The 13,360-nt window shown below is 42.3% G+C and overlaps 1 protein-coding gene across 1 annotated transcript in view; it reads right to left on the minus strand.

Annotated features, from left to right (window-relative positions):
- Positions 1-13,360, minus strand: part of LOC311132190 (girdin-like) — a gene marked incomplete at its 3' end in the record, with an annotated part of 83,654 nt that overhangs the window by 31,143 nt on the left and 39,151 nt on the right. The window contains exon 8 of the mRNA XM_084165410.1: positions 11,934-12,103. Within this exon, the coding sequence (XP_084021536.1) occupies positions 11,934-12,103 (170 nt within the window). The remainder of the gene's footprint in view (positions 1-11,933; positions 12,104-13,360) is intronic.

The raw sequence follows: 13,360 nt of genomic DNA on the forward strand, positions 1-13,360 counted from the left end.
GCACCAACTGTTGTCACCTTCTCACCAAGCTGCTTGGCGATGGTCTTGTAGCCCATTCTAGCCTTGTGTAGGTCTACAATCTTGTCCCTGACATCCTTGGAGAGCTCTTTGGTCTTGGTCATGGTTGAGAGTTTGGAATCTGATTGATTGATTGCTTCTGTGGACAGGTGTCTTTTATACAGGTAAGAAGCTGAGATTAGGAGCACTCCCTTTAAGAGTGTGCTCCTAATCTCAGCTCGTTACCTGTATAAAAGACACCTGGGAGCCAGAAATCTTTCTGATTGAGAGGGGGTCAAATACTTATTTCCCTCATTAAAATGCAAATCAATTTATAACATTTTTGACATGCGTTTCTCTGGATTTTTTTGTTATTATTTTGTCTCTCACTGTTCAAATAAACCTACCATTAAAATGATAGACTGGTCATTTCTTTGTCAGTGGGCAAACGTACAAAATCAGCAGGGGATCAAATACTTTTTTCCCCTCACTGTACATTCTAATTTTTTTGGGTCATTTAGCAGACACTCTTATCCAGAGCGACTTACAGTTAGTAATAATGTACTTACATTCAGTAATCTTGCTCTGATTTGTCATCCTGAGGGTCCCAGAGATAAAATGTAGCATAGTTTTGTTTGATAAAATCAATTTTTATATTCAAATGTAGGAACTGGGTTCTACAGTTTGAACCTTTGCTGTCTCTGGCTCCACACCCACCCCTCTGGGCCATCTAGATGTGTGAAAGTTAGTGTATAAGCTAATGAACCATCATGTATGACATTCCTGGGAGTGTGTAAACTAAAATGTTGTATTACCATATCATTTTTGTATGTTCTCTATAGATACGTACTTGAAAATGTATCAATTGACCAATTCGGCACATTTGGGCAGACTTTATAAAAAATAGTCCAGCATTGCAATGCTTCACTGGATCAATCTGAAACATTGCACACACTGCTTCCATCTAGTGGCCAAAATCGAAATTGCGCCTAAACTGCAATATTATATTGTGGCCTTTCTCTTGCATTTCAAAGATGATAAAAAAATTTAAAAAACGAAACAAAACGCATGTTTTTTGTTTGTATTATCCTTTAACAGATCTAATGTGTTATATTCTCCTACATTAATTTCACATTTCCACAATCTTCAAAGTGTTTCCTTTCAAATGGTATCAAGAATATGCATATCCTTGCTTCAGGTCCTGAGCTACAGGCAGTTAGATTTGGGTATGTCATTTTAGGCGAAAATTGAAAAAAAGGGTCAGATCCTTTAGAGGTTAAGAAACGTTTTACTCCTGAAATGATTTAGGCTTGCCATAACAAAGGGGATGAATAGTTATTGACAAGACATTTCAGCTTTTCATTTTGTATTAATTTGTAAAAAATAATAAAAACATAATTTCACTTTGACATTATGGGGTATTGTGTGTAGTCCAATGACACAACATCTCAATTTAATCCATTTTAAATTCAGACTAACAACAAAATGTGGAAAAAGTCAAGGGGTGTGAATACTTTCTGTATATATTAGTTTATTGCTAGTTTGTGTAAATGATGAACAAAGACCAACAATTTATTCTAAATCGCTGTGAATGTCTTGAATAAATCAATTGCTATAGATAGTGGGTGAATAAGTTTGTTGTACAATGGATTGTGCTCCAACACTATCATAAATATGCTTTTGATTTCAATAACGTAAACCTCAAAGTAAAGCAATCTTCGCGGAGCTTTTTTTGTATTGTCTTTATAAGATAGACCTATATGCATTACGATTGTACTCTAACACTATCACAAATACGCCTTTGATTTCAGTAAAGTAAACCTCAACAATTTGAGAGATAAACATGGTAATGCCTTCACTGATTGCACATAAAGGAAGATAGTTCCTACATGATAAAGTGCTGACTTTGTTATACAACTGAACTTGTGTCCTTTCTGTCATCCTGTGAACCCAGTTTATTGCTGCTCACAGCTATATTTATTTCTGTTTTCTCTAAAGTAGTCTTGAAAAACTGGAATTTTTACTTAGGCAATGTAACTCTCATTGGTTAGCATAAACCAAGTTGTTTACCCAGCAGATAGGAATCCATGGACCTCTGTCCTTACCGGGTCAGGTCAGTTTGTTTACTAGTGCGTGTGTGGGTTGGGCAGGGGCCGGGGATGTGATTATTTACCAAATTATAAACAGTAGATAGTGAATTATATTTAACATTCAGACTCTGCAGGTGAGGATAATTCATTTATATGTGTAATGAACAATTGAGATAACAGCAGAAGTGAGTGTGTGAGTATGTCTTCTGTCTTTTTGATCATATGAAAACAACCTAATTTGTACTTGAAAAAAGAATCAAGCAAGTCATTGATCTTGAGTGAAAAAAACAACACCTTTCTTGTGTTATTATATAACTTCAACTGTGACAGAGCAGCTCTTTCCTTAGGACAACAAACATAGCTCAACTGAAAATATACAAAGTAGGACCACAAAGACAACCTACAAATGACCTCATGACAATCTCCCCCTATGGCATGCAAATCTCTAACTGTAGAGCTGCCTTGCTTTGGTTCCACCAGCTCTTTATAATAGAGCAAATCCAGATAACATCTGGTTAAGTGAGCAACAGGCCAACAGATTCCTTTCCTTGCTCTGTCTCTAACTAGACTGACTTCAAACCCCCTCAACCCAGCATTAGCAACAAAAAGATCTCATCTGACAACATCATATTCTACTGTTAATGGGTTTGCGCGATTGTAACACCACAGACAATGCAATGCAACCCAAATGCATTTTTAACTAGGCAAGTCAGTTAAGAACAAATTCTTATTTACAATGACTGCCTACTTCTAAATCCCACCCGGCCAAACCCTCCCCTAACCCGGACGACGCTGGGCCAATTGTGCGCCACCCTATGGGACTCCCGATCACGGCCTCTCGGGAGAACTAGGGCTGAGGGAGGCCAGTCCTGCAGGCTCCCGGTCGGTGAGGAATTAAGAAAGCGTCACACAAAGCTTTGAAGAGGACTGTGCATTCTTCAGATGAGTGGAGATGCTTTCCAGTCTCCTTGGTCCACTGAACATACTTTACGATGGCCTGCTAGATTAGTGATCTGTACTGGCTTTGCTGCTTGTAGGAATTATTATCACTGTTCTGTTCCATGCTTCCTGTGATGTGCATGTTGAAATCAGAGGCTGGAGCAGCTAGCTTCGTGCCTGGAATAAAACTCACGTTCTGCTGCTGTTGCTACAGCTGCTTTTGGTGAGCACACACACACACACACACACACACACACACAAATTCCAAGTGTGTACCTCTTCTGTTTGGAGCCCTTTCATCTCATCCCACCATAGATCCTGTCAACAGACATTCAGCCTCAGCAGCAAAACAACTTTTCAACACCTTTCACTGTATTCCACGTTTCGTTAAGGCCCTAACAAAGAGTAGTTGACAGCCTAGGCCGAACAAAAAGCTGCTCATCCACTGTGAGTCTGTGTGGGTGACAGCATTGAGCCTGCAGCAGCTCTGAGTCACACTAACAACCATGGTACCATGGTCTACCTGCATTTTACAGTCTAACATTCACAATAGAAAATGCACCATACTGTAGTTCCACAGAACCTGACAGGATTGAGATGGAGATTGGGCCTTTAGGGGCTACATCATCATCTATTTCTACACAATCTATTCCTGCATTCCTCTTAACACCAGGTTTCGTACTTAAGGTCAAAAATAACATGAACATTAAGCCATATTTTCTTAAGACATTCTGCTGGAGGTATGGTCACTTTACTGGGCCCTCAAAAGGACCCCCTGGCAACCATTAAAGACAGTAGAACTGAATCTCTATTGATTGAGTTTTACAGCATGCCTTTGGCAGAGAATGGTCAGCTCCCCTTCCCTCTAGTGTTGGTGAGCCAGAGTCAACAACGGGCAGAAATCGGAGCAAAGAAAGTGGAATTCAATAGGTTTTGTGATCTGAGGAACTGCGTAAGTAGGTCAAAAACTCATAAAGAATATCGATCATGCCTCGGCACGGCATCATCTGATCTGGGCCAAATCCTCAGACATCAGCATCAGGCCTGGGTGACTGGAGGTGTCTGTGGCTTCTATGGAAATACCATCTCCACACGAGACTAAAGTATATGTACTCCTACAGAAAAACAGTCTGCCGCTTTACTCTTATATTTTGGAATTATATATACATATATACACACACATATACAGTGGGGAAAAAAAGTATTTAGTCAGCCACCAATTGTGCAAGTTCTCCCACTTAAAAAGATGAGAGAGGCCTGTAATTTTCATCATAGGTACACGTCAACTATGACAGACAAAATGAGAATTTTTTTTCCAGAAAATCACATTGTAGGATTTTTAATGAATTTATTAGCAAATGATGGTGGAAAATAAGTGTTTGGTCAATAACAAAAGTTTCTCAAAACTTTGTTATATACCCTTTGTTGGCAATGACACAGGTCAAACGTTTTCTGTAAGTCTTCACAAGGTTTTCACACACTGTTGCTGGTATTTTGGCCCATTCCTCCATGCAGATCTCCTCTAGAGCAGTGATGTTTTGGGGCTGTCGCTGGCCAACACGGATTTCAAATCCCTCCAAAGATTTTCTATGGGGTTGAGATCTGGAGACTGGCTAGGCCACTCCAGGACCTTGAAATGCTTCTTACGAAGCCACTCCTTCGTTGCCCGGGCGGTGTGTTTGGGATCATTGTCATGCTGAAAGACCCAGCCACGTTTCATCTTCAATGCCCTTGCTGATGGAAGGAGGTTTTCACTCAAAATCTCACGATACATGGCCCCATTCATTCTTTCCTTTACACGGATCAGTCGTCCTGGTCCCTTTGCAGAAAAACAGCCCCAAAGCATGATGTTTCCACCCCCATGCTTCACAGTAGGTATGGTGTTCTTTGGATGCAACTCAGCATTCTTTGTCCTCCAAACACGACGAGTTGAGTTTTTACCAAAAAGTTATATTTTGGTTTCATCTGACCATATGACATTCTCCCAATCCTCTTCTGGATCATCCAAATGCACTCTAGCAAACTTCAGACAGGCCTGGACATTTACTGGCTTAAGCAGGGGGACACGTCTGGCACTGCAGGATTTGAGTCCCTGGCGGCGTAGTGTGTTACTGATGGTAGGCTTTGTTACTTTGGTCCCAGCTCTCTGCAGGTCATTCACTAGGTCCCCCCATGTGGTTCTGGGATTTTTGCTCACCGTTCTTGTGATCATTTTGACCCCACGGGGTGAGATCTTGCGTGGAGCCCCAGATCGAGGGAGATTATCAGTGGTCTTGTATGTCTTCCATTTCCTAATAATTGCTCCCACAGTTGATTTCTTCAAACCAAGCTGCTTACCTATACACAAGTTTTTGAGCCGTTTCCGCTCTACTTCCTGAACTCCTCCCGTCGATGAAATCCACTTCCGTTCTGCCGGGCTGGGTTTGTTTTGCTAGCTAGCTCCGTTGTGCCGACAAAGCACTGATATCGCAGTGACAAAGAGGATATAAAAATTACAATTACAACATGAAAAAAAATGGTTGGGGAACGACGTGTGCGGTAGTTGGTTGCAAAAACTAGAGAAAGCACCTGAACGAGTGGTTAGATAGAGAGTGCTACGACCACAAACCAGCTACGAAGAGGCAATGTCCATGCGCTCCATTGTTTACATTTTTTCGCAAGCCTGATACCGACTCGGAATCAAGGACCTGGCTGAAGGCATTGAATCTAAAGAAACCAGCCCTCAACGTTTTTGTTTGTTCCTATCACTTTGTTGACCAAAAACCTACCAAGGATAATCCTTTCCCAGAGTTGTGGTTGGGATACAATCGCCCTCCCCAGCCAAAGAGGCGTCAACTCACCCAGCGGACCACTGCCTCCCCCCAGATAAAGAAACGCAGACTTGAATCTGAGGGTAAGTTCAGCAACTTTAGCTATGAAGCTGACAATACTGTTAATTATGAAGAAGTTGTCATACATTAACATTGCTACCGGTATTTTGCTAAGGCAGTTGATTGTTTTGGAGATGGGACAAACAATGCCCACGATAGCTACATCATTAATTGTGTGTGTGTGTGTGTGTGTGTGCCTGCCTGCGTGTGCCTTAGTCTACATCATAAATACAATGCAAGGTGGCAGGCTGTTGTGATGATGATTGTGTGTGTGCGTGTGAGTGCAATGTTGTAGTACACATTTTTCCATTGTGATGTTTGTAGTGAGAGGACTCTATGCCTGCATTAATTTTGCTCCATCCATGTTTTCTCTTCCCCTTTTTAGATGCTCCAGAAACCTGTCAGCCTGTCTGTGAGGCCGAGCCTGCTACACCAACATTTCGAGATGCCCAGACCCAATGGGAGGATCCGTCACATATTGATCACATTTACTGTTCAACAACACAGTCTGTTAAAGTAGACAAGGCCACACAGTGCGAGGCAGAAATGGGTCCTACTGTGACCAGCACCACGGTCATTGATGATGCTAGGTCCCGGCTGTATACAGGAGTGCTTATGGTTCAATTCTTCACCCTGGTGACGGTGTTGTTGCCTTTCAGTAAGCCATCAATTACCCTTCCTGTTGTTGACCAAATACTTATGACGTTGATGAAACTAAAACTAAACCTAATATTAGGAGATATTGCTCACCGCTTCAATGTGTCTACATCCATGGCAAGCATTGTGATTAGTCACTGGATTGACGTGATGGGTGAACAGTTCAAAGTCCTGATCCCCTGGCTTCCAAGAGAGACCATTCGTGCCACCATGCCCTTGTCGTTTCAGAGGAACTACCCTCGAACCACCTGCATCATTGACTGTGCCGAAAGTGCCATGCAGAGAGCCACAAACCACGACTCAAGGAGTGACACTTTCAGCCAGTATAAATCACGCAACACTGTGAAATATCTCGTCGCTGTGGCCCCTAATGGGCTAATCATGTTTATATCTGATGCCTATGCTGGCAGAAGCAGCGATAAGTTTATCACCATGGACAGTGGGTTCCTAGACTATCTGAGGGCTGGTGATGAGGTCATGGCGGACCGTGGGTTCACCATTCGAGACTTGCTTGATGAGAGAAGGGTCAGTTTGAACATCCCTGCTTTCACCTACAGGCGCAATCAGTTGACCAATGAGGAGACGACACGCACCAGGCGAGTAGCCAATGTCCGCATACATGTGGAAAGAGCAATCCAGAGACTGAAGGTGTTTAAGATTTTATCCCAGAATGTTCCCATCAGCATGGCACCGAAACTGGACAACATCTTAACCATCTGTGCTGGCCTAGTTAACCTGAAGAGTCCACTGATCAGTGAGGTTTAGAATCTTGCCCTGTGTCCCTGTCTACCAACACCCAGCCATGTTGTTCATTAAATACAGATAAACACAACAAATACTGCGTGCATTGTATTTTTTAATATTATATATGAATATTTTCATAGTGATGTAATTGTGTGGGCTGCTTTTGTATTTTACTTTTTAATACCTGTTAAGATTAAACACGCAATCTTTCTTGTTGAAGCCATTTGTTTAGTTTCCTCAAAACAATTAATTAATCCAGTGTTATTTATGTACAGTATGAGCTTACTATGAATTATGAACTGTTTTAAAATAAATTGTAGCACTCTAAGGCTGGAAATTACATCAAACTTTATTTTCACTCAAACAGTAGGCACACTGATATATTGCACAGCATAAAGAGATCATGTAAACAATGGACATCTGTTGGCTCCTGTGGGCATGACCTAAATAAGGCAGTTTATTTAGGTTTTAAAATGCTGAGATATTTACTGCAGAACTGTAACCTTCCCTCAACAAAATCATCAACAATTTTCGGGAGCATGTGGGCAAAGTAGAATGTGCGCAGCCTTATGATATGCCCCTGGACAAAGCCTTGGTCGTAGGGTACTTCGATTTCTAGGTGCTCAGTTTTGTTCCAGATCACCAACTTGGAGTGCTGAAGCCCTGTGCAGTGCATCCCAATTTGTACCTGCATGTAGTAGCCTTTTGGACCATTGCAGGCAATATGATAATCTACCCTATCTCCGTTTGCCACAGTTGTGATTTCGCAGTTCTTTGTTGCCAAAAATTCTGCAACCGTGTTCCCAAGCTAGCGTCGACATCGCTGTGTTTACACCGGCAGACGTTGTGCAAACAACTTCCGGCGGAAATGAAATGCATTTGTGTAGAGTTATGGCGCCACCCGGGATACAGCGCATAAACTTGTGTATTGCAGATTCAGTCTTCCCAGCCTGGTGCAGGTCTACAATTTTGTTTCTGGTGTCCTTTGACAGCTCTTTGGTCTTGGCCATAGTGGAGTTTGGAGTGTGACTGTTTGACGTTGTGGACAGGTGTCTTTTATACTGATAACAAGTTCAAACAGGTGCCATTAATACAGGTAACGAGTGGAGGACAGAGGAGCCTCTTAAATAAGAAGTTACAGGTCTGTGAGAGCCAGAAATCTTGCTTGTTTGTAGGTGACCAAATACTTATTTTCCACCATAATTTGCAAATAAATTCATTAAAAATCCTACAATGTGATTTTCTGGAAATAAAATTCTCAATTTGTCTGTCATAGTTGACGTGTACCTATGATGAAAATTACAGGCCTCTCTCATCTTTTTAAGTGGGAGAACTTGCACAATTGGTGGCTGACTAAATACTTTTTTTCCCCACTGTACATTTACACACATATATACACATACATACATACATACATACATACATACATATATACAGTGAGGGAAAAAAGTATTTGATCCCCTGCTGATTTTGTACGTTTGCCCACTGACAAAGAAATGATCAGTCTATAATTTTAAATGGTCGTTTTATTTGAACAGTGAGAGACAGAATAACAACAAAAAAATCCAGAAAAACTAATGTAAAAAATGTTATAAATTGATTTGCATTTTAATGAGGGAAATAAATATTTGACCCCCTCTCAATCAGAAAGATTTCTGGCTCCCAGGTGTCTTTTATACAGGTAACGAGCTGAGATTAGGAGCACACTCTTAAAGGGAGTATCTCCTAATCTCAGCTTCTTACCTGTATAAAAGACACCTGTCCACAGAAGCAATCAATCAATCAGATTCCAAACTCTCAACCATGACCAAGACCAAAGAGCTCTCCAAGGATGTCAGGGACAAGACTGTAGACCTACACAAGGCTAGAATGGGCTACAAGACCATCGCCAAGCAGCTTGGTGAGAAGGTGACAACAGTTGGTGCAATTATTCGCAAATGGAAGAAATACAAAATAACTGTCAATCTCCCTCGGCCTGGGGCTCCATGCAAGATCTCACCTCGTGGAGTTGCAATAATCATGAGAACGGTGAGGAACTTCACCGCATCAAAGGGACGATGGACGGGGCCATGTACCGTCAAATCTTGGGTGAGAACCTCCTTCCCTCACCCAGGGCATTGAAAATGGGTTGTGGATGGGTATTCCAGCATGACAATGACCCAAAACACACGGCCAAGGCAACAAAGGAGTGGCTCAAGATGAAGCACATTAAGGTCCTGGAGTGGCCTAGCCAGTCTCCAGACCTTAATCCCATAGAACATCTGTGGAGGGAGCTGAAGGTTCTAGTTGCCAAACGTCAGGCTCGAAACCTTAATGACTTGGAGAAGATCTGCAAAGAGGAGTGGGACAAAATCCCTCCTGAGATGTGTGCAAACCTGGTGGCCAACTACAAGAAACGTCTGACCTCTGTGATTGCCAACAAGGGTTTTGCCACCAAGTACTAAGTCATGTTTTGCAGAGGGGTCAAATACTTATTTCCCTCACTGTATATATACAGATATATACGTGTGTGTGTGTATGTGTATACACACACACACACACGTATATATGCTGCTATTCCAGTTTCAACTGTTCTGCCTGCGGCTACGAAACCCCTACCTGTCCCAGACCTGCTGTTTTCAACTCTAAATGATCGGCTATGAAAAGCCAACTGAGAGACCTGAGCCCTAGGACCATACGTCGGGACTACCGGCCGTGGTGACTCCTTGCTGTCCCCAGTCCGCCTGGCCTTGCTGCTATTCCAGTTTAAACTGTTCTGCCTGCGGTTATGGAACCCCTACCTGTCCCAGACCTGCTGTTTTAAACTCTAATGATCGGCTATGAAAAGCCAACTGAGATTTATTCCTGATTATTATTTGACCATGCTTGTCACTTATGAACATTTTTGAACATCTTGGCATGGTTCTGTTATAATCTCCACCCGGCACAGCCAGAAGAGGACTGGCCACCCCTCATAGCCTGGTTCCTCTCTAGGTTTCTTCCTAGGTTTTGCCTTTCTAGGGAGTTTTTCCTAGCCACCGTGCTTCTACACCTGCATTACTAGCTGTTTGGGGTTTTAGGCTGGGTTTCTGTACAGCACTTCGAGATATTAGCTGATGTAAGAAGGGCTATATAAAATAAAATTGATTGATTGATTGATTGATTGATATATCTGTATATATACAGTGAGGGGAAAAAAGTATTTGATCCCCTGCTGTTTTTGTACGTTTGCCCACTGACAAAGACATGATCAGTCTATACTTTTAATGGTAGGTTTATTTGAACAGTGAGAGACAGAACAACAACATATACATACACACACAAATATACACACACACACACACATATATATATGTATATATACAGTTGAAGTCGGAAGTTCACATACACCTTAGCCAAATACATTTAAACTCAGTTTCACAATTCCTGACATTTAATCCTAGTAAAAATTCCCTGTTTTAGGTTAGTTAGGATCACCACTTTATTTTAAGAATGTGAAATGTAGTAGAGAGAATGATTATTAGTAGAGAGAATGATTTATTTCAGCTTTTATTTCTTTCATCACATTCCCAGTGGGTCAGAAGTTGACATACACTCAATTAGTATTTGGTAGCATTGCCTTTAAATTGTTTAACTTGGGTCAAACATTTCAGGTAGCCTCCCACAAGCTTCCCACAATAAGTTGGGTGAATTTTGGCCCATTCCTCCTGACAGAGCTGGTGTAATTGAGTCAGGTTTGTAGGCCTCCTTGCTCGCACACGCTTTTTCAGTTCTGCCCACACATTTTTTTTGGAAATTGCTCCCAAGGATGAACCAGACTTGTGGAGGCCTACAATTTTTTTGTCCACATACTTTTGGTCATGTAGTGTACCTTAGAACCGGTTCGACCCAGCACTCAGAAGCCTGCATTACAGAACCCCAACCATATCACTGGACAAACCACTTCAATGTTATGATGGACTTGATGAAGAGATTCCACAGAGTCAGCAGCTCAATTTCTTGCATCCTAGAAAACACTTCCGCCCGAAACGGAGAAAGCTTCTCGTAACAACCCCTCCCTTTGATAAACTGACAACTGGCCTTTGTCTCTGCCCAGGGTTAATGGACTCTGAAGAGGATGTTCAATTATTTATGACAACAATAAAAAAGGTCTAGCACTATGGCATCAGAACAGTAGTGTAGAACCATTTGTTTCCTACTGAGAGGCTAGAGGAAATGTATTCTTCTTTAACAATATCACTGACATAAAACTTTTAGTTCCGTAATTAGTTTCCTGCTTTTGCAGTTCTCTCCGGTCAGCGTTAGAGTGCTCCATGAACTGGAGAACAAAGAATGGGATACTCCTCAAAGACAGACAGAGAGCTGAGTCACGGTTCCTAACTCCAATGACACACCGTACTAGGTTGTTTTTCATTACTAGACAGTCACGAGACAGCAGTAGATGAATGCAGTGTCACATTTAGACACTCTGCTAGACAGCACGAAGCACACACAGTACTCTTAGGATACTTGTAGGAAGCTTATAAAACTTGTGAGAACCAATGGTGTGTTAAGAGATCATGTGAGGGCCAACAGTGTTTGCAGTCTACCACAGACTTACTCAGAAGGGCCAATGGGGTATATACAGAGCTGGTGAAAGGCCAAATGGGGTACTTACAGCTCCTGGCGCAGGCGTCTGATCTTGGCCTTGGCGTCGGCCAGCTCCACAGACAGGTGCTGGCGGCTCTCTGTGCGGCGCATGCTTGGCGAGTCGTTGGGCGACTGGGCAAAGAGGAGCGGGGGAGAGTACTGTCCACAGTCCCTCTCCAGGGTCAGCTCCACAATGGTCTGGAAGGACACAACACCACAACACTTAGACCAGGGATGCAAACTGGTGAAGGCCCAAGAAGGTGACAAAACATTTTCTGTGTAAACTGCCTATTTTCAGAGTGGGGTTGTCACTACACCAACATTTTACTAACGATGGCCAATTTTCACGATACTGAGTAGTATCGTGATACCACACAGGGTTTGTGGTAGGAGCAAACTGAGGATGGATCAACAACATTGTAGTTACTCCACAATACTAACCTAATTGACAGAGTGAAAAGAAGGAAGCCTGTACAGAATACAAATATTCCAAAACATGCATCCTGTTTGCAATAAGGCACTAAAGTAAAATTGCCAAAAAATGTGGCTAAGAAATGTCCTGAATACAAAGCGTATTCATGCATTTTGTGCTCAGTCATTAATTTCGATATGAGAAACATACACCATTATTTAGTGATCACACAGGGAGAAACTCTTTTCGCGCCCCTCTTTTATAGCTCAATGATCTCAATATTTTAAGATCAAAACAAAGAATATTGCCAAAAAGTAACAAGTTTGCATCCCTGTAGACAACTCACAGACCAGGACCCTGATCATGTATCCTACACACATCTTCTATACTTAACACATGTATCCGTCCCTCCTTACTTGAAATTATCAGCCCAAGTAATCTAACAGATTTAGATGGGTGAAAAAAAGACTCTCACCAAATTGCATTTAACCGTGTTAGATCATTGATCACAATGAGGGACAAAGCAGTTGTCAGACAGGGTATTGAAGATTGAGGATAATGCAGTCTATATATAGTCTACCGTGACACCTTGTTATTGAACAGTAGCACCTATGTTGCGTCAGGCTCCCCTGCTGTTCTGTCTGCTTAGTCTGGGAGGTGTGAGCTTAGGGAGATGACTCCAATTAGGACGGACCTCTGAGGGGAGGAGCAGCAGCACCTAGCCACCGGGATCAGTCACATAAATGGAAACCCCAAACATAATGAAAAGCCCAATGCAGTTAAGGCTTAAGTATCGGCACACAACATGAGTATATTAGGCTGGGTTCGGAGATAAGAGTAGCAAAAGGCATTGGGTTTAAAATGGTCTGTGACAACAACGTATTCCCATCATCGTCATTGTAGTTCACCCCGCATCCCTACTCTCTCGTCCTCCGTTCATAACCCAGTGGCCATGCAAGGAAATGGGCTTTTAATGAAGAGCGTCTGGCCTCCAGTGGAGATCTGGAGATCATTATCATCCCCCCTCCTTCTCCCCGCCCCCC

The sequence above is a fragment of the Coregonus lavaretus genome, assembly GCF_964263955.1.
Source record: "Coregonus lavaretus genome assembly, chromosome: 1".
NCBI lineage: Eukaryota > Metazoa > Chordata > Actinopteri > Salmoniformes > Salmonidae > Coregonus > Coregonus lavaretus.